The 24,828-nt window shown below is 41.1% G+C and overlaps 2 protein-coding genes across 5 annotated transcripts in view; both read left to right on the top strand.

The window, feature by feature from the left end:
* Positions 1 to 672: 672 nt before the first annotated feature.
* On the top strand, positions 673 to 5,890 carry ccdc169 (coiled-coil domain containing 169). Its single transcript, XM_042431484.1, has 8 exons — positions 673 to 1,007; positions 1,095 to 1,177; positions 1,399 to 1,509; positions 2,006 to 2,046; positions 3,045 to 3,143; positions 3,692 to 3,745; positions 4,180 to 4,253; positions 5,401 to 5,890. Exons 1-8 carry the CDS (start codon positions 931 to 933, stop codon positions 5,591 to 5,593), a joined length of 732 nt encoding a protein of 243 aa, XP_042287418.1. The 5' UTR covers positions 673 to 930; the 3' UTR covers positions 5,594 to 5,890.
* A 3,973-nt stretch (positions 5,891 to 9,863) lies between these two features.
* dclk1a (doublecortin-like kinase 1a) overlaps positions 9,864 to 24,828 on the top strand; it is a 47,640-nt gene continuing 32,675 nt past the window's right edge. For 2 of the 4 annotated variants that reach the window (XM_042430482.1, XM_042430476.1), the window contains exons 1-3: positions 9,864 to 10,148; positions 10,711 to 11,106; positions 11,785 to 12,134. In XM_042430482.1, coding sequence (XP_042286416.1) covers positions 10,746 to 11,106; positions 11,785 to 12,134 — 711 coding nt within the window. In that variant the 5' untranslated portion in view covers positions 9,864 to 10,148; positions 10,711 to 10,745. Of the gene's footprint in view, positions 10,149 to 10,567; positions 11,107 to 11,784; positions 12,135 to 24,828 lie in introns of those variants that run through there. The other 2 variants (XM_042430481.1, XM_042430478.1) reach the window with 2 other exon arrangements.

Below are 24,828 nucleotides of genomic sequence, written 5' to 3' on the forward strand. Positions count from 1 at the left end.
GGCCTTTGCAAATGCTCTTACACACGCACACAATGAGAAGAACTCGGTATGGAGGACGCTAACTTTTAGAACTAATTTAAGGACCAGTGTGTAAGACTTAGTGGCATCTAGTGGAACAGACTTGGCACAAATGGAATATAATATTCATAAGTATGTTTTAATTAGTGCATAATCACCTGGAAATAAGAATCATTGTGTTTTTGTAACCTTAGAATGAGCCCTTTATATCTGGGAGCAGGTCCCCTTCCACGGAGGCCGCCATGTTGCACTGCCATGTTTCTACAGTAGCCCAGAATGGAAAAATCAAACACTGGCTCTAGTTTTTTCACGGGTTTCGCGGTTCTTCTACACACATGGAAGGGGATGGCAAGGTGTGTGTCTATGTGTGTGTGTGTGTGAGGGGGGTATTCATTAGGTTGCAATCTGCAACCTTACTGCTAGATGCCGCTAAATCTTACACACTGGTCCTTTAAGCACGAAATTAGCGTAATAAAATGGCTACTTGCAACAAAGTTACTACATGTGAAGATGGTCTAATTTACGGATGTTCCTGCGCTTTCCTTGCAAATAGAGGAGGCCAATTTTTTTCCCCCTAGGATGGCGAAGTCAGGGGCCGCCCTACTCTGTCTCTGATTGGCTAGTACTCGTTGCCTTCGTTGGTTGGGTTGGTTAGGTTTAGGCATGAGGAGTGAGATTGGTTAGGGTAAGGGTAAAAACATCCGGGTAAGCCAATTAGAGGCAGAGAAGGGCTGGTTATGACTTCGCCATCCTAGGAAAAAAATATCGCATCGAGGAGGAGGTTTTATTTTCAAACCTCCCGCTTATCTGCGCCATCATTTCCGACGCCTCTTGAACAAGCAGGAAGCAGCGGTCTCCATGGATACGCTGAGGCACAAACTTTTCTCCAGTTGATGCTAGTTGTTCAGGAACATGACAGGAGACAGCGACTACAGCAAATACGATTTGGCACGACTGCAGGCCGAACTTGAGCAAGAAAGGGAACTTAAGTAAGTATTGTAGAAGTGACTTTACACTTTGAAAGTTAAATGTTATTTTCCACAGCAAACGTAGCATTGTTTGGCTCTTGATTCTAGAGAAATGCTGGAAGAGTCTGTGTCTGATCTGCGGAGCACCATGTGTGAACTGCAAGAAAGACTGCACAGTGTTGATGGGGAAGGTGAGTCAAAGTCTTATTTGGCACAGATGTTGAGTGATTTCAGAAAATATCTATCTGTCACGTGGCAACATGTTACCCAGTACAGGTTGTATCCACTGGTTTCTATCAGCCCAGTCACTATATATATATATACATTTGATGTTCTGTCTGTAATATCTTCTCCTGCTCCAAATTTGACAAATGGTCTGACATCGTCCTCCTGTTTTATTATGATGCACCAGGAAATGAGTGGAAGACAAGATTTGAGACACAGAGAGAGCTGAACGGACAGTTAGAAAGACAGATCTCACTCATTCATGAGAGGCTGGAGGACCTACGAGGAAACCCCATGGGTAGGTTTACAGGCTTTTGCCAGATTTTAAGTACATTTGCTGGGTTTTATTTGAAGCTAAATACCTACATGCACAGCTAAGGACTGATGCTCGGCCTCCCTGGCTGGAGGTTGCTCCATGTAAAAGGCAAATATGATAGAAAGTGTTAAGAACAGGCTGCTGCTCTCCTAAAGAACTATGTATATTATGCGAGTCATATAAAAGTATATAAATACCTAAGCTGTACAGTCAAATGTAGCATGGCCCAACAGGGCATTCATTTTGAAAGAAACTGTATAAATTATTCTGTTTTTGGCACATACTTCCTGTAGACAAGTAGGGGATGTTGGAGCTATTCAAAGCAACCTCACCTTTCAACTGTATTAGCACATAATAACAACATAACTTAAAAAAAATAAAATGACAAAATGTACAACGTGATATATTCACCCATCTCAAGCTAGCACACACATAACACTCTCACGCACTGACTCTTCTTCACTATTGTTCTTCACAGATCGATTGGCCTCTATCCGATCATATGACGACATGCCAGTAGTGAGTGCAAACATGTTCGTTTTCTATTGAGGTTTTTTCTCAATATTTTTTGTTGTATTAGTGTTATCTAGTGAGTTTTTTTTTTTTGCAAGTGCAGATTAAGGGAGAGCTAAAAGTGTATTCAAGATACATACATACCAGCAGAGAGAGCCAGAGACACAGAATTAGTAGCTGGAGGAGACGGTGGGCAGGGCAGAGGATTGTGATGCCAGCTGCTCTCCATCCTCCCGTTGATACAGGCTAAATAAACCAGAGTTTAATCACAGCACTGTAATCATGGGATTACAAACCATGGGAGAATAATGCACTCTAATTACAATGCTTTAACACTCCTACACACGCTGAAATGTTGCATCGTACAGTCTAAATATGTGTGTGTTCATGTGCCTTAAGGCAGAACTAACAGATGCTCATTAGTGTATCCGAGGAGTGACTTTGATCTGCGAGATTTTGGACTGAAGATCTTTAGACAATTTGCGAATGTGACGCTGAGATAGCCTGAGTGTGTGAGAAGGATATAGATTATTTTTAATTAGTGCAGTGACAAAACAAGAGCATGCCGCAGTGTTTACATCTCCAAAGAAAGACCTGGACGTTTCTCTAATGACGCAGTGATCCATTAGCGCCGGACTAATTCCTCAAAATGTAACGCCACACATGGAAACACGCTGCCTAAAGCTGGCTACATGTCTTATTTTGGGAAGGATAAAACTGTTCCAAACCTAGATACAGTATATACTAAGTCTCAAAACTCATCTCTTTATTAGAAATCTCATGTCTCATCTCAGCTGCTATGTGTTTATGTGGAAACGGAATAATTTATGAATCTTATCCATGTTCCAGCATGAACTGTTGTGGAAACGTTTGATCATGGCTAATAGCAGAGTGCAATCTGAGTACACATTGATTTGTAATTAGACATCAGCAGTGCAACATCTTTATACTCTGTGGACTTTTTGTTATATAATGAGCTGATTAATGGAAACTCTTTGCTGCAGGATACACTGAGACAGCGTCTGAAGCTCCTTACTGATGAGAAGTCTGACCTCCAGAGTCAGCTGATGGACTGTCATCGAAGGATCGAACAAGAAGGAAAGGTGTGGATCTCAGCCGTTCCTGCTGATATAACACACAGTTAGAGGGATTTTGTTGACACGATGTCTGCTGGTCTAGTTTTATTATTTCTCAGACAAGCAGCTTTACATATTTTCCAGTTTGTAAATATTCCAGTTACAAATTACCACCATTAACAAAGGATTGAAAAAGATTTGGCTGATGATTTTGTCTCACATTCTTTTATTTTTTACACGCAAAATCAAACTCTAACCTTTGTCCCTACTGCTGCGACTGGGCCAGTGCGCTGTTAGTTTAGCAACTTGGTTCTTTGTTTATTGTTCTGCTCAGCCAACAGAGAGATATTAGTTGAAAAAAGGTTTAACAGGCAGCATGTGCAGCCAGTAATCCTTGTTATAATCTGTTGCTCATTACCACTGAAGACCAGCTGAAATACACTAATACACACACAGCAAACACACAACAAGCACTACACTCATGAGTGGACAGATTATTACAGACAGACAGAATGAGTGTAGTCCATGAATGGAAAAATGTAACAACATAGTCCTATGTTTCTTTCAAATATCAGGCATTTCATAAAACCAATGATGAGAGACGGGCATATCTTTCAGAAATTGCTAAGGTAAGCATTCACTTTCATCATCCATGTCGACATTAGTTCTCATAAATACTGAGAAGTTAAATAAGTGTGCTCTCCATCTCTTCTCTTTCAGGCGTAGTTATGATTTCTCATTCATCATCTAGTGCTGTTCTCTCTTGTTATATAAGAGGTTAACTTGACCAAAAAGTGTGTCAAGGACTTTCTGGCTTATGCTGCAGCAACTCTGGTTCCTGCAGGGCTCAAACAAACGCAATCTCATGGAAACTCAGCTACATTTCTCTCTTGAAACATTGCTGCAACAAATCTCTACATTTGAAGTAGCTCTCTCCAGCTTGGGACTGATTTATGCCTGCTGTGAACACACAAACACACATACATGTGCATTCAGCTAAACACAATGTTTATGTGTCTGGAGTACACTTACTGTAATTACTCATGCATTATCACTGCCACAGCTGTCCTCAACCCTCGATGCCCAAAGAAGACAGTACTCCACTCAGCCACAGAGGGGGATAGAGAGCAAACAGAGGTCAGTGTGACACAGCACCTACAGGTGATGGACACAGAAATATGAACAACTGTGCAATAAATGCAGTCAGTGCAACACAACAAACTATGTCCTCAAAAATGACCTTAAAGGTATATTAACATCTCAAAAACAGAACATTTTAAGCTGCATAGGTAGTGTTTCATTGTGTTTGAATGCCTTATATTGGTACCTGATTAAATTTATTTTCATTTTTTTATTAGATTTATTTAAAAGGAGCCATGTACAATATGATATGCAACATATAGTAAAGGCTTCAATCTAATGTGTTTGTGAGGCAGAGACACAGTGAGCAGAGAGCTAATGTTCATGTGCTGTCTATTGGCAGATCACAATAAAACATATACACACTAATGACACGCTTGACTAAAACCATACAGGATACATAATACTAAGCTGTGTAAACTGTTATATCACGCGTCCCTTACAAATGCAACATGGAGCTGATATTAACCGAGTTAAAAACCAGCAAAAGTGCATATAGTGCAAACATCCTGTAGAAAGAGTTTTTTTTTTGTTGCTTTGAACCAAATTTTAATTTGGCTTTAAATTGAATGTCAGAACTGCAACACTGTTGACTCCCCAAATGCAGTGAAACAAAAGGGAACAGTTCTTATGGAAGATATTTTAGGGTGCCCTCACAATGAAGGGAGACAAAGTCACAGAACAGAAGAGAAACCGTAATAGTTTGATTTTAATTTTATGCACAAAACAGACTAAAATCAGTTTATACTGTAGCCTCCCCCCCAGACTTTTTTAAACTACATTCACCATTTGACATAATTTATTTGTTTTGGGATCAGACTTAATTTTCATGCACAAGCTCTTGATTTGTAGCTAATAAAGTAATGGTGACACCGGGTGACATCCGCTGGTGGTGGATAAATTAACACCGAACTAATAAATGAATAAATTCTGAGATGTATCTTCCAAGACTATTATTGCTACAACATTTGAACTGAGAAATGATTCAGTGGTATTTCAGCTCTCAAGCTTTTGTTAAGCACTTTAATAGAGAACTTATTTTCTGCATGTTTCTACTAAACTAATAATACTTTTTCATTACTCATATGATCATCATTCATCATCATTCACATATGATCATCATTCCCTGTTATCTCTGGCATAGAGGGAAGCAGACCAGCAGGAAGTCGGAGGCTGATACTAAGAAAGGAAAAGAGAGAGAAGAAGATGGAGTACGTGTGAAAGGAGGAGGTGGTGGTGGTGGTGAAGGAACAACAGCGGAGAGAAGAGAAGAGAAGAAAGCCCAACAAGGAAGCAGGTTGCCCACCTTAAAGCACTACCTGAAACACAACCCCTAACTCAGCCTGGTGTTTTAGCCCCTCTTTTTTTATAAAGTGGTAATGTTCCTCTCTTCTGGGTATGCTGGAATGATTGAAAATTGACATATATTTATATTTTCAGCACAAGAACACAGTATGTCCTTCAGCTTTTTATTGTTCACATTCCTCAAAGCTTGGTTGTGAGGCAACAGTGCAGATCCTTTGTAGCGTTTCTGTGCCACAGTCAGTGTTGTAATCCAGTGTTTATTTTACAACTGATGGCAAATACAGTGTTACACTAATCTCATGTTATAAAATGTTACATTTATAATGAAATCTGGCATTATTGTTTTCTTACATGTTTCAACAAAAAAACGTAGCTATAAGGAGAGAAGTTTAAGAGGGAGGAATATAACAGGCTTTCAGTGCAGTGAGGTCATCACCTAATGTTTCAGAGCCTGCTGAGTCTGACATTTCTAGTGTCACTGCGATTTTTTTTTTGAAACGCCTCCTACGGCTCGCATTTACGTAAATCCACCACTTTCTCCGTATGTGGTTCATCTACATGAGCAACCAATCACCCCCATCCCACCCACTGACCGCCTTTATAAATGTGGGTGTAAGAAATCTGTATCCACATGACACGCAGTAGTGAATATGAAAGTTGCCAGAAGCTATTTCATTCGTGATTGTGAAGAAGTGTGGAGGATGGGTTCAGTTCTTGTCAGCCTCACAATACTGAATTGAAACATTATCCCATAACAAAGGATGTGGTGTTGAAGGCAAGAACAGCATGAATTCTTAATTTTGTCTTGTCTCTTTGGCTTTATCTTGTGAATTTCCTTGTTCACTGCTCGGTCTGTAAGTGCAGTGACATCATATTAATTCATGCTTGTGATGGCTTGGTTTTGGGGCGAAGAGCAATTCATAAAGGTGAATTATGCATGACTTTGTGTCCAAGCCTGGCATGGTAACGTGTTGTAGTGACAAGGGAGCTGGCTTTTAAGTCGCACACCCCGGTGTCAACAAGCATCAGGCCTTCTGATCTGTCCTTAAGCATAACACTGAAGGCCAGTCATCTTCACCTTGCTGTGAAGACAATGTCCTTACCATTGACTGTATATAAAGATATGTATATACAATCAATGGTCCTTACATGAATGAATGAAAACATTTAATTTTTTTTTTTTACAAATCTGGGTTTGAAACAACCTGATAGCAGTTAAAGAAAATGTCCATGCAAACATTTAATTGAGCTGTGATATTGTACTACCACTCCTAAGAGTATCACCTGATGACATCATTAATTCAAGTCATAATGGTCTAATTTCCAGCTGAGGGTGACATGTTGCTGGTATTGACTTTACTGTCTAAAATCATTGGTACAGCAGCACAGTGAATTCTGTTTTAGGTGCATTTTCCCTTTACAGGTCCTCTCATATTTCTGATATGGCTGGCTGACTTGGTGTACGGTCCTAAATGTGCTGTAGTGACAGGTTGTTTGTCTCAGATTAATGACTTAATTTAAGGATAGCCAGTCTACGTTGCCTTATGAAAGAGTGAGCACATTCACAGTGCACCACACTCTCTGCCTCTCTCTCCATCTCCTCTCTTTTTTTTCTCTCTGTTTTTGTGCGCAAACTCATTTTAGTGCAGTTCACTGCATCCTGCCCATGAATCACAGCCACTGAGTAACCACCTAGACAACTTCTGGTGACAGGTGAAACACACTGACAAATCACTACAGTATCTATCAAAACACCATGAATCACACTTCTGCTGCAAACAATGTAGTGTACGTCCAAGCGCATATCTGTCCGTGCTTGTATAAGAGACACATTTGCAAGTGTGCATGCGAATATTCACATGCATACACGTGAGCTAAATATGCATATGCATTCATGTGAGTCAGCTTCTGCCTTAACACCTACAAGATTTGAGAGAATCAAGGACTTTCATGGCCATCACTATGTTCACACACCATACTATGTTGTGTGAAATTATAAACGAATGATTTTAGCATAAAGAGGATGAATGGAAAGAGTCTCTTTGTAGGATCTGTCAACAGTATGAGTAGGTGGGTCTTTAAATTTCTCCTCTGGGCTGTGAAATTAAGTTGAATGTAATTTTCAGAATGATTCCTGATGGGATTCACCACAACACAGAGCATAAGACCATGTTACCACATCTGTATGAGCCTCAACTTTGTGTGTTTATTATCATTCACTCCGCAAAAATACCACCGATGCACTCAGTTACGCTCCTTTTTGTGTGCTTAGTGTCTCTGTAAGAACTATTAAAGTTAGAGTCAAAAAAGTGGCAGTCATAGATCAAGGTCAAGGAAATCTTTTTTTTTTATCCCCAGGGGGCAATTTGTTGTACAGCCAGCAGTACCACACAACCATCAGACAAAACAATAAATACAACAAAACATGTTGGGTATTAAAAGGCCAATGGCAGCCGGAACAAAAGAATGCATAAGCCTATTGGTCCTGCATGTCGGCAGACTGTATCTGCGGCCAGATGGGAGCAACTTAAACTCCCTTGATAGGGGATAAGTAACTGAGAGTCATGGCATAAAGAAGTAATCCCTGTCCTTTTTTATGAGAGACGGTTTACTGTTTGTCCAATACACATGGAATTTACTCTGTATATTGTAATTTAAATGTAAAATTTACTGCCAAAGTTCTCTATCTCACTATATACAAGTCAGTTGAATTACAGGAAATTGCCTTGTCATGCAAAGAAGATCTCTATGAAGCATTGTGCACATTTTATTACTTATATTGATGCAAATATATGTGGACATTGACAAATAACAGATCTGACTTGCAAATTGTTAGGCCTAAAAAAAGGAAATGAGACCATGACCCTGCTTTTTAAATCTTTGTCCTGCCTTGTCCTCCATCTTTCTTGCGCTGGTCCAAAGACACTCACCCCCACATCTGCCCTGTTTCCCTAGAATTTATTTAGACAGGAACACGTTGTGAGCCCACAGTTTGTGACGCACACTGGGTACTTATGTGTGTCCTCCCAAAATAGAAATGTCTGTACGGGGGGGGGGGAAAAACGTCTTCCTGTAATTCACATATTCTGATGTGCATATTTACGCATGCAGGTCTCCTCACGGAAGCACTTAACACCATAAAAGATGCAATCACATACTGTATTTGACTGTTAAAATGTCTTGTATAGTCATGTAAGTTCTGGATAAGATGAACTGGATGGATGGTATGTGGCCTTTTAAAACAAGCATTAAACATTTTACACATTCAACACCTAAAACACTGTTAATACAATGATAGAATGGCAGTTTTGTAAGAGACTGGGGCTGCAACTTTCATCAGCACTGGCACAGATAAGTGCTGGGTAACACACACACACACACACACATATGGTTCACCAGGGAGTGGATGATGGAGCGGAATTGGGTGGTCTCTGGAGGCCAGGATGTGGGTCAGTCTTTATCGCTTCCATTGCTCGGAGAGTCCATTTCCTGCCATCACATACAACTTCAGAGCTTAAAGGAAGAAACAAGCTTTTGAAAAAGAGCAGAAGAAGCATAGTTCTCTGCCTTTATGCCGCTTTATGGAGTCCTGTGTAACTCAACGTATTATGTTATATGTCTAAATAATTTAGACATATAATCCCAACTGAGTCTTCATACAAGATATAAAAAAATGTGATTTGGTAAAAGAAAAAAAAAAAGAAAAAAATAAGCCTAGCATACAGCATTTTGATCACTGTGAGCTGCACTGCAATTTGAATGCAAAAGTGTAGGTTTCAGTTTCCATGAGACCCCTAGTGTATACAATAGAGTAAGTGTATATTACATAACATGCCACATGCAAATATTCTTGTGGGTTAAACATAACTCTGCACTATGGTTAATATTAACCGTATGTGTAGCCTGTATGAGAATGAAATAAGTATATATCCCAGATCAGTTAGGTATGATTGATGAGTCTGGTAACCACGATGACCAGTGAATATTCCAGAAATGTATTTTTGTCATTATAGGATTAAAACAAATCAAAGAAAAAAAAAGTATTTTTGCTTACTTTTGATTAAGCAGCAAGTGATGTTGCTTTGAAAGAAAGGCTGTTAAATGGTCACAAAAGTGGGGGGCCAGGATCGACCCCCCTTCTAGTTGACGGGTGTCCTCGGGGCTGGGGGTGCAGGACCAGAAGCATCCCCAGCACGGGTGGGAAGCGTGAGTTTGCATCCTAATGAGGGGTGGGGGGCGCTGAATGAAAATCACGACAGAGTGACGTGGAGGAGGAGAGAGGAGGTGGGTGAAAAGAGAGAATGGGAGGGGAAGCAGCTGCTACCCAGTTCATTTCCAGTCCAGCCTCTGCTTCTTGCTCACGCACACACACACATACACACACACACGAAAACAGCCAACACACACTGGTGTCGGTGGTGGAGCACAACAACCGGACAACAAAGGGGCGCACAGGACAGCATCACACGTTACCAGCATCCAAGGTTCAGCGACAAGCTCACTGAACTCCATTTTCACATCTATTGGGAAATAAAGAATCAGTCATACTGGAGGTGACCGTCACAGAAGCGTTAATTGCTCACGTAGGTAAGCCTGTCAATGTGCTCCTCTTCATCAGCACAAGTCTTTCATTCGCTCCATTGTCTTAAAACACTTCTCGGTCGTACGATTCACGCCTCTTCATCTCAAGACTAGAAACATCTGTCACATTTTTAATAATTGTTTTAAGTGATCGTTATTTTAGGTCGGGTTTGTTTTCGTGTTGGGCAACTCCTCATGAAGACTTGCTCGTGCGGGTGCACGCGGAGCTTCTGAATATTTATAAAGAGGGAAATAAATTATCGATTCGTGACTGTCGCTCTCTCTCCATCCATCTGCGCTTCTGAACAAGTCAGCCGCACTCTGACAGACAGTGTGGGTCGTCATGAAGCATGCTGTCCGCTGCTCGGCTTAAGAGCACTTAATCTGTCATTAGGGGGTTATTTTGAGACCGTGCACTAGCGACGGACATCGACTGGCTACCTTGTATCAGACGTCCAAACCTCTCCTCGGTTCTTCCTTTCGAGAGGTGTCTGCAACCTTTTGTTTTTGTTTACTTATTCGGTAGTGAAAACTTTTTCTTGTGTGTGTGTGTGTGTGTGTGTCGCAGACAGTACAGCCGTACTTGTGAGCCTGAGCAGTGAGATGGAGATGGAACATTTCGACGACCGGGACAAAGGTCAGAGGCACGGCCGGTCCAGTGGCAAGATGAACGGGGTTCTGAGTCCCACACACAGCGCCCACTGCAGCCTGTACCGGACCCGGACCTTGAAGACTCTGAGCGCGGAGAAGAGAGCCAAGAAAGTGCGCTTCTACCGCAACGGAGACCGCTACTTCAACGGGATTGTTTACGCCATTTCCACAGATAGATTCCGAACCTTTGACGCCCTGCTGGCGGATCTGACCCGCTCCCTGTCCGATAACGTCAACCTGCCCCAGGGAGTCCGCACCATCTACACCCTGGATGGCTCCAAGAAGATCTCCAGTATTGACCAGCTGATAGAAGGTGAGTAAACTGTTACACACAGCACACCTGGAGTACTTCACTTAAGTTTGTAGGTCTATGTTTGATCACATAATGCTTGACATGAAAGCTTTGCAGGACAGTTATTGTTCTCATCCACCAGCATCCATAATATTATCCAAAATCTAATTGTGTGTCTGTACATCTCTTCCTCTGTCTTCAAGAACACTGCCAGACCTAATGGCCTGTCAGCTGCCATTTTATGTGATCTCTCCCTGATGATCCCTGTTACAAAAGACTCTGAAAAATGAGCAACATTAGACCCACTTACATATATACAGGCTGGTTTGAAATAAGGCTCAACAAGATATTTTTATGGGCGCTGCTCTATAAAACTGGCTAATCCAATTAAACACACTGTAGATTAATATTATGTAGATTATATCACTCATTTGATGACCATATGGTGATACAGACATATGTCTAAACTCAGATTAGCTCTCTCTTGATCTGTTTTACTCTACTAAATGCCAGTATCATTACGTCAGGAGAGTGACGTGGAAAGAGCTATACGTTGTTGACATCATTTTTGAGATATAGAAGATATATACCAAAAAAAGCAAGAAAAGCAAGCTGCAAAATATCCTATATCAACATATTATCAGTCATCTCTTGTTGCTTTCCTCTCCTTCCTCTTCTCGACCTCCCTAACCCCAACAGGTGAGAGCTATGTGTGCAGCTCCATTGAAGCTTACAAAAAGGTGGATTACACAAAAAACGTGAACCCCAATTGGTCGGTGAACGTCAAGGCTGCGGCGGCGGCCTCCCGTGGGCCTCCTTCCCTGGGCAGCGCTAAGGCCGGTGGCCCGGAGAGCCGCGAAACCAAGGACTTCATACGTCCAAAGCTTGTGACAGTGGTGCGTAGCGGAGTGAAGCCCCGCAAAGCTGTGAGGATCCTGCTGAACAAGAAAACGGCCCATTCCTATGAACAAGTCCTGACCGACATCACCGATGCCATCAAGCTCGACTCCGGAGTGGTTAAGAAGATCTACACGCTGGAGGGCAAACTGGTGAGAAATCTTCCTCAGGTTCTCAGCAAAAGCATGAGATTGCACGTTTTTATGGTTTTCGTAGCAACAAATCTTATAAACATTGGTAGTGTTTGGGAGGACAACACTAAGCACAGTTTTTGTGGTATAAAATGACATCAAACATGTCTATAACTTGATTTTATTATGGCTACCATTGCTGGTTGTTTGCCTGCATTCGAGTTGTTTCTAAAGCTTGTGGGCTAAATGTAATCTCTGGCAATGCAGTGAGTGGAAACAGATGTTTTGTTGCAAGTGTTGCACATGATAAGTGGTTTCATTGAAGGAAGTAGACCAGACGCTGAACTAAGAGACACATTTTCTATTGCTGTTTGGTCATGGTTTTATAGAAAGATTCAAAATCATCGCAATTAAAAGCCATCATTGTGGTGCTTTTGTATTGGTGTTACATGAAGAGGGGAAAAAAGATCAGCAGGCTGATACAAGGATCAAAATAGCTAAATATTTAATGACGACACTCTCATTTTGCTTTCATGAATGAAGAACATTTGTGTCCCCTTCTCACAGCCAGAGCTGTAGGGAGAGAAAGAGTGACACACAGAGACAAGAAAGAGGTCAAGAGAAGGTAAAGATTAAACAAATCTATGAATGGAGTCTGGGTTTCTCACCCACGCTGTAGCGATACGTGCCAGTGCTTTGCCTTCGAACACAGAAATAAACTGAGTCACGGCCCCCTTGACAGTCCACCCACCTATTCAGCTTCCTCTCTCAGCTGAGGAGGGAGACACTATAAAAAGAACTAGCTTCAAACCATACGTGCCCGCTCACTCTAAACAAAACTGCTATACCTTACACACACACATAAACATGTACAGATCCATGCATATATTCTTCACTGCTGCGGTGAGATGTGTTAAAACATGTTCACTTTTGGGTATATTTGTCAGCGTGGGGAAGACACAAAGAGAAAGTCGGCGTCTCTGCCAGGATGTCAGGGTTTTCAGGTTATACTTGTGACGTGCTTTAGCTTACTAGTCTCTTCCTGTTTGCCTACATGTCACCTACCCAGCTCTCATGTCATCCCACATCATCGTCTTTTCTGTCTCTCTCTGTCTGTCTGCTCCCCTCTCGCTAGATCATGTTGTAGCTCCAAGTTATTGAATGTAGCGACACAGAACCACTCTTCCTCTGGCAGCACCATCAGAATGACACCGTTATTTTGAAACAGATTGCGTTTGACGTCAAGGGCGTCCTGCCATTTTGTGTCATGCTACAGTAATCGTTTCCTAAATGGCCAATTTGTGACTCATTCTTATGAATATGGTCTTTGCCCTGTGGGCTTTTCATTCTTAATTGCCATTTTAGTACTATTGTGTTACCGTTCATCCCAGTACTACACAGTAATCTTCATGTGTTGGCAGTGGCGCTGGCAAGCCGTCCTGTGTCTGAAGCCATGCCGTCTATTTAATGATCCACTGTTAGCCCAGCAGGAAGTCACTCCAGATTTCCTGATCTGACCTGCTGTTAGATCCCAGCACCAGCCAATAAAATCCCAGGATCAGGTTTTCCTTGAGAAACCTCCTGTTGGGGATTAAACTCACGCTTTTGTACAATGCCCACTAACTCTGTGGTCGCCATTGGTTACAGTTATCTTGGAGATTACTTAATAAATGCTGCTCTCGCCCGGTTCACCCCTCTGCGATTGGAAGTAAGACTATTATGGTTTATGCTATTTTTAGACATGGTATTGATTGGGGCCTGTAGGCATGGTAACACGCTTACTGCCAAATTGGCTGCGCTGAGCTGAGTGCAGAAGCAACTCTGTCTCATTTTTATGTGTGATTGTGTGTGCAGGCGTGGGTTAATGCATGTGGGAGAGTTGGTGATAATGGAGAGAACAGAAAAATGGAGAATGATGGATGCAAAAGCAAGATGGGAATTAATGATGGGGAAACTAGGTAGCAGACTAGATCGGAGCAGCTTTGCATATAGGACTGAGTGTGTCTGTACATGTTTCACGCATTAGAGACACGTCTGTACAAAACCTGAATAGTCTCCTGTTTCTGAATAGGTGAAAGGTCCCAGAAAACACTAGAAAAGCTTGTAGCAAATGTAAACCCCCTATGAAATGTGGTTAATCCATGTTCACTTGACTATTATATAGAGAGAGAGAATCAGGCTTATAAGAGGACTCTTATAACATAAAGAACTGTAAGACAGTATAACAAAATCAATTAAAATGAACTAACAAATAAGTAAACTATGTCTGATATAATTCAAATGAATGTTTGAAAAAAAAAGTAAATATTGTATGAATGAGTGAAGGCAGGAAGGATAGGATGACTAGTGAACAAAGTGTATGTTCACTTGAATATACATTATTGAATATCGGGAGCACGCTAAAGGTAATTACCTGAGTGCACACTGGGATAAAGTTACTTTAAGGGTTAAGTAGAGTATGTGTGTGTGTGACTGTGTGCGTACATGGTTTTGTGTGTGTGTGGGCCGCTGCCGTCAGCTGAGTTGTGTCAGTCATTGAGCCTTCGGCTGAAGTAGGTTTCTGGGCCTTTCTGAGTCCCAGCAGAGCCGCAGAGCCTACAGAGAGAGAGAGCATCAGAGAACAGGAGCTCAGGCTCTTTGCCTTCATTAACCCCTGTAATGAGGCCAGAGACAGTGGGGCAGGATGTATACCTACATCTCCACAGCCCATTTCTTACTTCTCTCTCTCTCTTCGTCTCTAATCGTTCTCGAGGATTGCAGCAGCCTACAAGACAGTTTACATTGATTTTCTTTTTCAGAATTGCTCCTCTCTTTTTTTTTTTCAAAAGTAGAATTGAGTTAAAAATACTGCAGCAAAAGTATGCTGAGATGAATAATGGATTATGTTTTTGGCATCTGAAGTTGGGTTAAGAGTTGCAGAGAGTCTGTTTTCAGCTACAGTTGCTTGTCCGACCTCTTTTTTCGCCTCTTCATTTATGTGTATGTGTTTACGTGTATCAGTATTTGGTCGGGCTTTTCAACACTATTGCTGATAACTAAGCTTTGGTTTTGATACCAAAAACTATACTGTTTGTGGAACTGATGATGCTAATGAGATGGTGATAGAGAAGATACAACATATAAAAGGCTGTGAACATGTCTCTTTGAGCATCTGATATGTCCCATATACTCAGTTTGCCCACTGAGAGCTTACTCTGCTGTGACCATTTTGGATATCATATTTCTGTAATACGAGCAACTGAGTGAGGAAGAATATATCAAGTTCCACCCCCACCGCTACACTGTTTGTCCCACTGTCTCAGGTCTCACTGTATGTGATCGGTGGTATTTTTAGCTCCACCCTCCTCTCCTTTGGGGTTACCACAACTTCATATTTCTCAGCAAGCTCTTCAATTTGTCCAGTTTCTATGATGATTTGATCTAGTTGCCTAGGAACGAGCGGAACGATGATGTCCCACAGTAACGCAGCGCGGGATGGTGCGGCTGGATTGTTCTGATCAAGAAGATAGACGGCCCGTAAGTGGCTTAGGACACGGACATGGCTGGCCTATTAATACATCTAAGCTCTGTTTACACACAGACACAAACACAGACATGCACACACACACACACACCTTTATGTGGGACCCCAGCTGTCGGCCTTGAGTTGTGCAAGGCTCACGCATACTTAGGCACCAATAGCGACACACACTCTTTTTAATGGACTCATCTAGATTTCTGCTCATGCATCACTAGCCATTAACTGCAGGCAATTATCAACCAGTGCATGAAGCGATGCCACTTACTCATCCCTAAGGTTGGTTGCGTTCTGTGTTTGAGTGTCTCATTAATAAACTCTTTTCGTATGTATCTCAGTGGGTCGAGCAAGGGCAAGAGGTTTGATTCCCACATTGACCATCCATGCTAAAAATACAGGGCTCGGAGAAAACAATGTAAAAACTTATGAGAAGGGTTAAGAGGGTCAGTTCATCCAAATGACCAACAGCATATTTTCTCACTTTTGGTTTTATTTGCTCCAGTTTTGATCAGAAATTACCATTAAAGGGGTACTCTGGTGATTTAAAATTCAAATTGAAGCAGCAGAGGCCCATACTAGAGACTTTTTAGTCTCTGGGTCAAGCTCGAAAAACACTGTATCACGAAACTTCCTTAATGCAATTCAACAGCATTTTTTATTAACCCCCCCTCCCTCTGCATCCTAAAAGCTCACATCTGACACATTTTAAATCTCAAAGCCATCATCAGGCTTATTTTCTGAAGCTTTGGATTGCTAACTCTTGGACCACAGAAGACATCACACAACTTTTGTCACAGAGTAGTACTCCTAAAGATAAGTCAATAGAGCACCCCTTTGAAAAAATATTTAATCTTGTTCCAAAAACAACATCCAACCAGTTGAAACATGCTATAAGCAGTTTTCATTGAAACTGAAGACATTGCTTTTTGAAAGATGCAGTTTTTTTTTGTAATCTAGGTGAACCTTTTAACTTTGGAGTTAACCAAATCACCATTGCAATCAAGACTACAAAGGTGGGACTTATTACAGCACGTGTCATCACAGTTACTATCCTATCCTGTTGCAACTGTTGTTCCAGTTCTGTTGTGCAGTTTGTCTGTGTATTAGCTATATTATCTGGATTTTTGAGATTTCTCCTATCGACATATCAAATAATTTGCTTTTTTTGTTTGACTGATGCACCTGATAACTGGGCATAGATGATTGAGCCTCTTTGGAGTTGTTTTTTTGCCTCATGTTGCTTGACAAACTCTGAAGTACTGATTGTCATTATGCTGCTACTTGGTATCCAGCTTAATACGATCTTTATAACAACATTTCAAATTGTAAACAAGTTACCTCAGAGTTCATGTCCTTTTCTGTATTATTTACAGTACTTTGTCTACCTCTTTTCAATATGATACTCACAGTACTGTGGCATGTTTTCATAATTCAATGGCACGTGTTAAATAGAGGCTACATGTAGGAGAAGAGTGTGGATGAACCACTTGTTCACTATCTGCAGTGCAGCTCTCACTTCTCAAACCGCATTGTAGGCCTGTTCTTCTCCTTGTTGGCAAGGCTGAAGAGCTTTTAATATCCTTTTATCTCCCTCTTCTGCTTCCTCTGCAGCCGCCTTCTCTCTGTCTCCCATTTACTTTTCTCTCCACCTATACTGTTTCTGCTTCTCTCTCTCTCTCTCTCTCTCTCTGTGCATAATTCTTTCTCCTGTTATACAATGTTTGTTTTTCCTCCTGTCAACACATTTGCATCCTCAACTCATCCCTGCATCCTCTGATCTTCTCTTTCTCTCCTTCCTGGACATTTTTCTCTGTCTGTTTGTGGTTTCTGTCAACACGCCATTGTTTTTACGGCTGTTTAGTCCTCATTTAATTAGCACACTCGGCATGCACCCCCAAATCCAAGAGCTGTAACATATGGCATCTCTCTCCCCCAGTCCCTACTCTCTGTCTCTCCCTCCTTCCCCCCTCTCCCCCTTTTCTCTGTCACTCTGTGTATCCCTCTACGCTCACTCCGTCTTCATTTTTTAATTTTTAATTTTCTTTATTCTCTTTGGTCTGTATCCAGCTCTGCAAGGACTGCACAGAGGGTCCTACAGCAACATCACTTGAAAAAAATGTTATATTATGAAGAGCAGGGATTATGCTCTGCTCATATGCAAAGCATTAGGCTGTTTTTTAATCTTTATTTGATGGATTGTATGTCGATGATGTCACTTTTTGTTCTGCATAGGAGGATTGTGGGAAGCAAAGTCCATTTCCTCCTGCTGATCTGCTGAGTCACAGTTACTCAGCACAGCACTGTGTGTGTGTGTGTGCGTGTGTGTGTAGGTTTGTGTGTGTGTGTGCCATGCAGTAGTATACAGTATTGTATATGTATTTGCTACTATACAGTTACAATACATTTTCAGTAAATGGCATGTAGAGCATTCGTCGGCAGAAATCTTATGCTTTAACTGCTGTTATTATGTGGAAACAGCTTGTTTAACTGTATTTCTCTGTCTGTGTGTGTCTCAGTCATTTAGCTTGATACTGTGTCTACCGGCTGAGAGTGATTGTGGCAGATTGGAGGGCTGTCTGTTGTCAGAGGATCTGCTGCCAAATTAGGATCGATGGCAGACGTTTCCAGCACTGGCAGACTGTTGAAAAGTCACACCCCAACTTTATCACACACACACACACACACACACACAGACATGCACACACACACACACGCACACACACACACACACACACACACACACACACACACACACACTGTCTGACTCATGCACTTCCTGACTTACTCACTCTCTAATCTCTCTCAAGTAAATCTGCATTTGAAAGGTTCTGTCCCTGCTTCATGCTGCTTAAAGAGTGGGACCAGCAGCATATCTCTTAACTGCCAGAGGTTTTATCCTGTCATGACTGGGTGAAGGGAGTCACTGAGAAGCCAGGTTGTAAACATTAGAAGGACCAACACGTCCCCAAGCCGATTGGAAGGCAGGATTGTTGTGCATTGCTAACAAATACGTGAGAGGCACCATCTTAGAATTAAAATTTAATGTAAACTGTGTCCCATGTTGATACAAAGTATTCTGCGCCATTTTGAACTAACAAAAGTAACTGCATCATCAAATTTAAAAAGCACCCCAAAGAGCCATTTCATTGTTTTTCCAGTGATTTATTGTTTTCTTCTTTTCTGAGCTCAGAGCCATCAAACCACTTTCCAAAATATGAGTATAGATTCTCTGTTTTGAAAGTATTGAAGTAGTAATCCTTCACTTTGCCACAAACTGGGCTTTCACATTTGATGAAGATGACAAATTAAAACAAAAGACAAAATGACCACAAAACATTATTACACCAAATAAGGTAATGTTTCATGTTTTCTAGGTTATATATACAGCATATATATAATATAAAACATATATGATATAAATATATATTCCTTTGTTTGTCAAAAAGTAATTCACAGATTAAGTCAAGTCATGCTGAATCAGTTTTATATGTATAGACCAAAATCATCAAGAGTTAAAATCTTACCATATTTCAGAGCTGGCCTTTGTTGTATTCTTATATTGAAGTCAGTAAACTAACAAACTAACTTAAAAAGTATACTGAATCACTCATAAACCAACCAACTGCGTGATTTTTGGTTCTCTCTATATTTATCACCAAATCATTACTGGATAATAACATCTTTTATTGCAAGTTTCTGGCCATGTACACACTTCATAGGTGAATCATGGCACACACAATTTATTTTAATACAGGCTACATCAAATTCTAGTTTTATTTCTCAAACCCAATTACTGTAGGTCTTAGGACCCCTTCAGGTTAGTTTTGGCTGCTTCTTGCCCATTTAACAGATCCTAGAATTGCCCATGTATGTCATAAACACTCTTACTCACTCACTCACTTACACTGTGTACATTGTCTGTCAATACCCGCTCTAGAAACACGTGTACTAACATGTTTGGCTCCTTAATTCAGCACGCTCCTTATACATTTGTATGCATGCTTAGGCTCACTCTCACACACACACACACGCACACACACACACACACACACACACCAGTGCACGCACACTCATGCTTGAAAATTGATTTAAGCCTACAGATTAAAGGGGGAAAGAGATCAATAAGGGGGAGATGAAAGGAAACAAGTGAAGGACTGGGTGATTTGGGTAAGAGAAAAGAGGGGGAGTCAGATAAAGCAAGACGGGATGAGATAAATTGACAGATCAGATGTTTATGGCAACAAGAGAAATGAGGTTGAGATGAGAGAAAAGGCAGAGGCTGAGGGTAATGAAATGCGTGCTGTGATGCTATATCGTGTCAGATTTATGTCCTTCAGGGAATATGTCCTTATGTCATTTTTTATTCAGTTCCCTTTACACACATGAAGGACAGGAAAAGGCACTCACACTCAGAGAAACAGACAGATAGAGTTCCAAAAGAAAGTTTGCTATGCCCCTGTGGAGTGCAGAAGCTGTTACATAAGTTGTTATGCAACAGAGCAGCCAGCCAGCCAGCCAGGCAGTCTGCTGCACCGGTTTGAGGTGAACGCAGTAACACCAGTGCCAACTCAGCCCGCTGCACAGCTAATTGGCCTCATGTCACCGCTGCTCTCTTTCCCTCTATTTGTTTTTTTATCTTTCTAACTTCCCGGTCCTCTCTGTCATTTCCCATCCCCTGTCAGCTGTCTGATGAAACTGGGCAGTGCGCAGCGTGCTGATTGAGGCAGTGTGAGGTCATGCGGTGTCTGACTTCTTCTTTGGGACACAGATGGTTTTATCCTTCTCTCTTGCCTCTTTCAGATCGATTTCAGTCCACCTTTCCCCATGTCAGCTGGTGTGGCTCTTTGAGTGCCTATTTCTGTGTCTCGAGGAGAGGGGAGATTTATTTTAAATTCCCCTAGAGAGGAAGAAAATGCATTTTGGCTGTTTCATTTCGAGAATGAGACGGAAAGGGGTTTTGTGCCTTTTGGGATTTTAACTGTAATGCCCCCAGTACCAGGTGACAGCCTTTTTAAGTCCTGTGCCCAGGTTTGATTGGTCTACTTACTACAACATGACTCTTAGTTAATATAAAATGTCATGTTCTTTGAGATGAATGTCAAACCTATGTAGTTATATTGATTATGATCGCACCCTTAGGCCACATACTGCATGCTATTCTGAAATCCTGATGATGTGTGTTGTAGCCTCAACATGCTGCTACTTTTAAAATATTAAGGCCTTACCAATCTGTTTCTTAGTTTTTCATCCCTTTGCTAATTTTATTTATTCACATCAGCTGCTCTGTGTATTTGCAACAAATACTTTGCCCTTTGTGTCTCTGTCTCACTTTATCTTGCATCAATACATCCATCTGTTCCTCTGTCAGCCTGTCTCTTCAGTCTCTCTGTGTTAAGTGTTGCAGAGCTAGCACACCAGGCCCCATCGGCCAGCTGCAGTTGATTCAGCACCGTGGACAGCTCCACTGAGCTAAGCTCCCCTGGCAGAGTGCAGCGACAGCTCGTCTCTCCAAAATGTGGTCTTTCTGTGGGCAGGATTATGTTGACCTCACTGTGTCCTCTATGTTACCACTGTGAGTCTATTGTGGTGCAGCAGATTAGTGGTTGAGTCTCCAATCTCTTTTCTGTTTTTTTTTTCCCCCTGTCTGTTTGTTTCAGTCTAAGAGAATTGCCCCTCTGTTTCTTATCAGAGAAATACCAAACACACACAACAGTTAGACTGAACCACTGCAGAATTTTAAATTCTCTGTTGCTTATTCTCCAAATGTAAACACACTTACATGTGCCCACTTATACTTCAGTTAGCTCTGAGTGGCTGTCAGTAAATGCGGATAAACTCCCACTAAAAAGCGATGAGCTGACAGCTCAGTCGTCAAGTAGACCTGAAATCTGACAGGGAGACAGGAATAGCCGATCTAAATGAGCAGAGTGAGTGGTGTTGTCACTGTCGCTGTCATTTGTTCCCAGCAGCTGATTCACAGGAGCTGCTGGTGAGAACCAGACAGACTGTTTGAACACAAAAAGCTAAGATTTTGCACCACCAGGTTACTCAGAAGGTGGTGTGTGTGTGTGTGTGTGTGTGCATGTCCTTACAAAATAATAACTAAGATTGTATAGGATTATATGCCAGTGTGTTTCTGTCCTCTCATAAAAAGTTAGATCAGATAGTATGTTTATTGTGTCCCTGTAGGCTTGTTGTACTATTACAGCTGTTGCTTTCATTCAACACATTTCCCCATGTGTCCTGAACTAATTATCTGCACAGCAGCTCCACAGTCATCCCTCATGACATGCCCCAAACAAAGAGGCACTCAGATATTATCGACCAAAAGTATTGCTCTGCAGAGACCTAGATTTAAAATGTTTAAATCTGCCTGCTGCTGTTGTCGGCTGACTCAAATAACAACACATTTTTTAAGTCCCTCCGTGTTCCACGTGTTGGTAATTGAGCATCTAGGTTGTAGACAAAATGTTTACCTCTTTACCATTGCTTTTCTTTATATAAAGCACTCTCTGCCTCACTTTATTTCTCTAGAGTTGGATCCAAATACTATAGTTTCTGGAATTTCTGCTGCATTTTGAAGCCAAACTGTCTACAACTCCAGAAAAGTGGACATTTAGTATCTCTATCACCCTTCTTTCCTGGTATATACTGTTATAAAAACAAGGCTTGTTGAATTCTTGTTGCCAGGAATGGCTTATCAGTCTCTCCACATCATGAGGCTATTAAACAGTGCCACCCTGTGGTGTAAGTGATTTGTCTGTCTCATTACATTGCTGCAAAGGTAGATCACAAACTGAGATTATATGAGTTGAAACATGGTATCTGACCAAAACCAGCAGGTGTTCTGAATGTGTTTTGTATTTAAACTTAAAGTAGGAGAAGAAGAACAAAGAAAGTGTGAAGAGGAGGAGTGCTGATGTGAAAGGGAGAAACTGACACTCTAGTCAGTGTTTGGTGTATCTACACTAGGTGGCGTAGTGAGAACATGAATGAGTTTACTGAGAAATATTCATGTGGAACAATCATTTGTTGTATAAGGAGGGGATGATGGTAGCATTGAGATTCTTCTAAGAGTCACACCTCATCATGCAGTAATGTATTTTTGTAAAAGCCTTTCTATGAAATTCTGGATTTACTGTTTTGTAACCTCTTGAAAATATCAAACACTGTCCTTTTTCCCCTTTTTGTTATGTTTAGTACCTTGATAAATAATAAACTGTCCTGTCAGTCATGATGGCAGTGGACAATAAGAGAAGGGGATTGATGTTTGTCACATATATGAGATGTGACACAAGCAGTGCACTTGTTAACCTTCTACCTCACTCCTGGAGTCTTGGTTTTGTTTTGCTCTAAACCAAAAATAATGCCTGAATACACTTGATTACAGAAATTTAAAGATCCAGTTTAATGTGAGGTAGCGCTTCAATCATTGTCACCCAGTCTTAAAGCCCATTTCTCACTGTAATCAATAAAGATGCATGAGAGGTTGTGAAATTTGCCAATTTCCACACTCCTCTGCTCTTTCCTCATCATCTTATTTTAGTCCCTCTTTTTCCTCTGTTTGTTTCTGCCTGTGCTTGTTTTAGCTGTAGATGTTGTGTAACTGCACTGGTTCTATGTGAGAGTGGAGCCAGAGACATCAAAGCAGCTGGTTTTGTCACTGGGAAGAAGGGCTCAGAGCAGCAGTCAGGAATAGATCTCCTCCTCTATTGCTCTTTTCCCTCTGTCTGTCAGCTTCCTCTCTAAGTTGGAGGATATGGTGAGCTGGTTTCATCTGTGACTATTTTTTTTTTTCACCTTTACCAGCTCTCTTCCTTTCCGTTCCATCATGTATTTGTCCTTCTGTCTTTTCCGAGACTTTCAGGAGAGCTCTTCTTCTTAACATCATCTTTTTTGAACAGGAGATGTCATATGAGTATTTCAGTATAAACCATGTGCCACTTTTGTGTGCTTGTGCGTGGATTTGCGTGAATGACACAGTTCTGCAGAGTATCGTGCCCATAGTAGATAAAATATGAATGATCGAGCTCTCTATCACAGTGTGCACGGCATGCTATCAGGGGGGTAGTGAGAGTCAGTGGCACGCACCAGCCATGCCTGGAGGGCATTATCACCATGGCAACCATACTTTTCACACCCTTCTCAGTATACAGTACAGTATGTGTTTGTGGGTTGCTCCATAGTAGTTTACCCTCAGCTTAAAGGTGCCCTCAGAGGCTTACATGAAGACTGCCCTTCTTTCCCTCCTGTTTCCTTTTCCTGTCCTCATTACATACTCTCATACTCTGCATGTGTTCTTTCTTCCCTCTTTACCTGACATTTCTGGTGCGCTACAGTTTCTATCTCTCGATAAGCTGCTTCAAAAGGCCTCATTTTAGCAATCTCCTCTTACTCCAGCAGCAGCAGCAGCTGCAGCAGTCCTTGCCTGAGGACGCATAGCCAGACTGACTCAGACCAACAAACACACATCCAACAGAAATCCTCTTTGACAGGAGTGTCTCGAGAAAAAACATCCAAAAATGTATTTATTGGAAGCAAAAACCCATGGGCCTTTCAGACAAAAACAACACTTCTATAAAGTAGATTTATTGTATCATTACAGGGATGATTATTTGATTAATTGATTAGTTGGTTAGCAAGAAATTACAACAAATTTGATAATTAATATTTCTCAAGCAAAAATACAAAATATTTGCCAGCTCCAGCTTCTCAAATGTGAGAATTTTCTTATTTGCTCTGTTTTATATCACTGTAAATTTAATGAATATGAGTGCTGGCCTGTTGGTTGGTCAAAACAAAAACATTTCATAGAATAAACAGTTAACTGATGAACTTTTTTTGTAAAGCCTCAGAGAGGTGTTTAGATAACACCATATAAGACCACATGTAGTAGATTTCTTCATATTGTTAGATGAACCATTTATTTTGTTTACTCTCTGGTGATCATCCGGTCTGTTTAAGTGTGATAATGTTGTTAGCTAACACGTTAGCATTCTTTAAAAAGTTCATACCAGTCTTTGTGGTTAAAAAGTAGACGTACAGATGTACTGTACACTGTAAAACATCATACAGGAATTCAGTGGACTCAACTAATACTTTGTCATTAACGCAACTTAAATATATAAATTTTATAATTTCAAGTTAATTCAACCTAAAATTTCTAGTTTTTATTTCAGCACCATTTCAGAACTCATA

The sequence above is a fragment of the Thunnus maccoyii genome, chromosome 13, assembly GCF_910596095.1.
Source record: "Thunnus maccoyii chromosome 13, fThuMac1.1, whole genome shotgun sequence".
Taxonomy (NCBI): domain Eukaryota; kingdom Metazoa; phylum Chordata; class Actinopteri; order Scombriformes; family Scombridae; genus Thunnus; species Thunnus maccoyii.

Excerpts from the sequence above, each read along its gene's own strand:
- ccdc169 (XM_042431484.1), top strand. The coding sequence starts at position 931 with ATGACAGGAGACAGCGACTACAGCAAATACGATTTGGCACGACTGCAG. Across the intron at positions 1,008-1,094 it reads GAGCAAGAAAGGGAACTTAA|AGAAATGCTGGAAGAGTCTG; the intron begins GTAAGTATTGTA and ends TCTTGATTCTAG. Across the intron at positions 1,510-2,005 it reads CCTACGAGGAAACCCCATGG|ATCGATTGGCCTCTATCCGA; the intron begins GTAGGTTTACAG and ends TGTTCTTCACAG.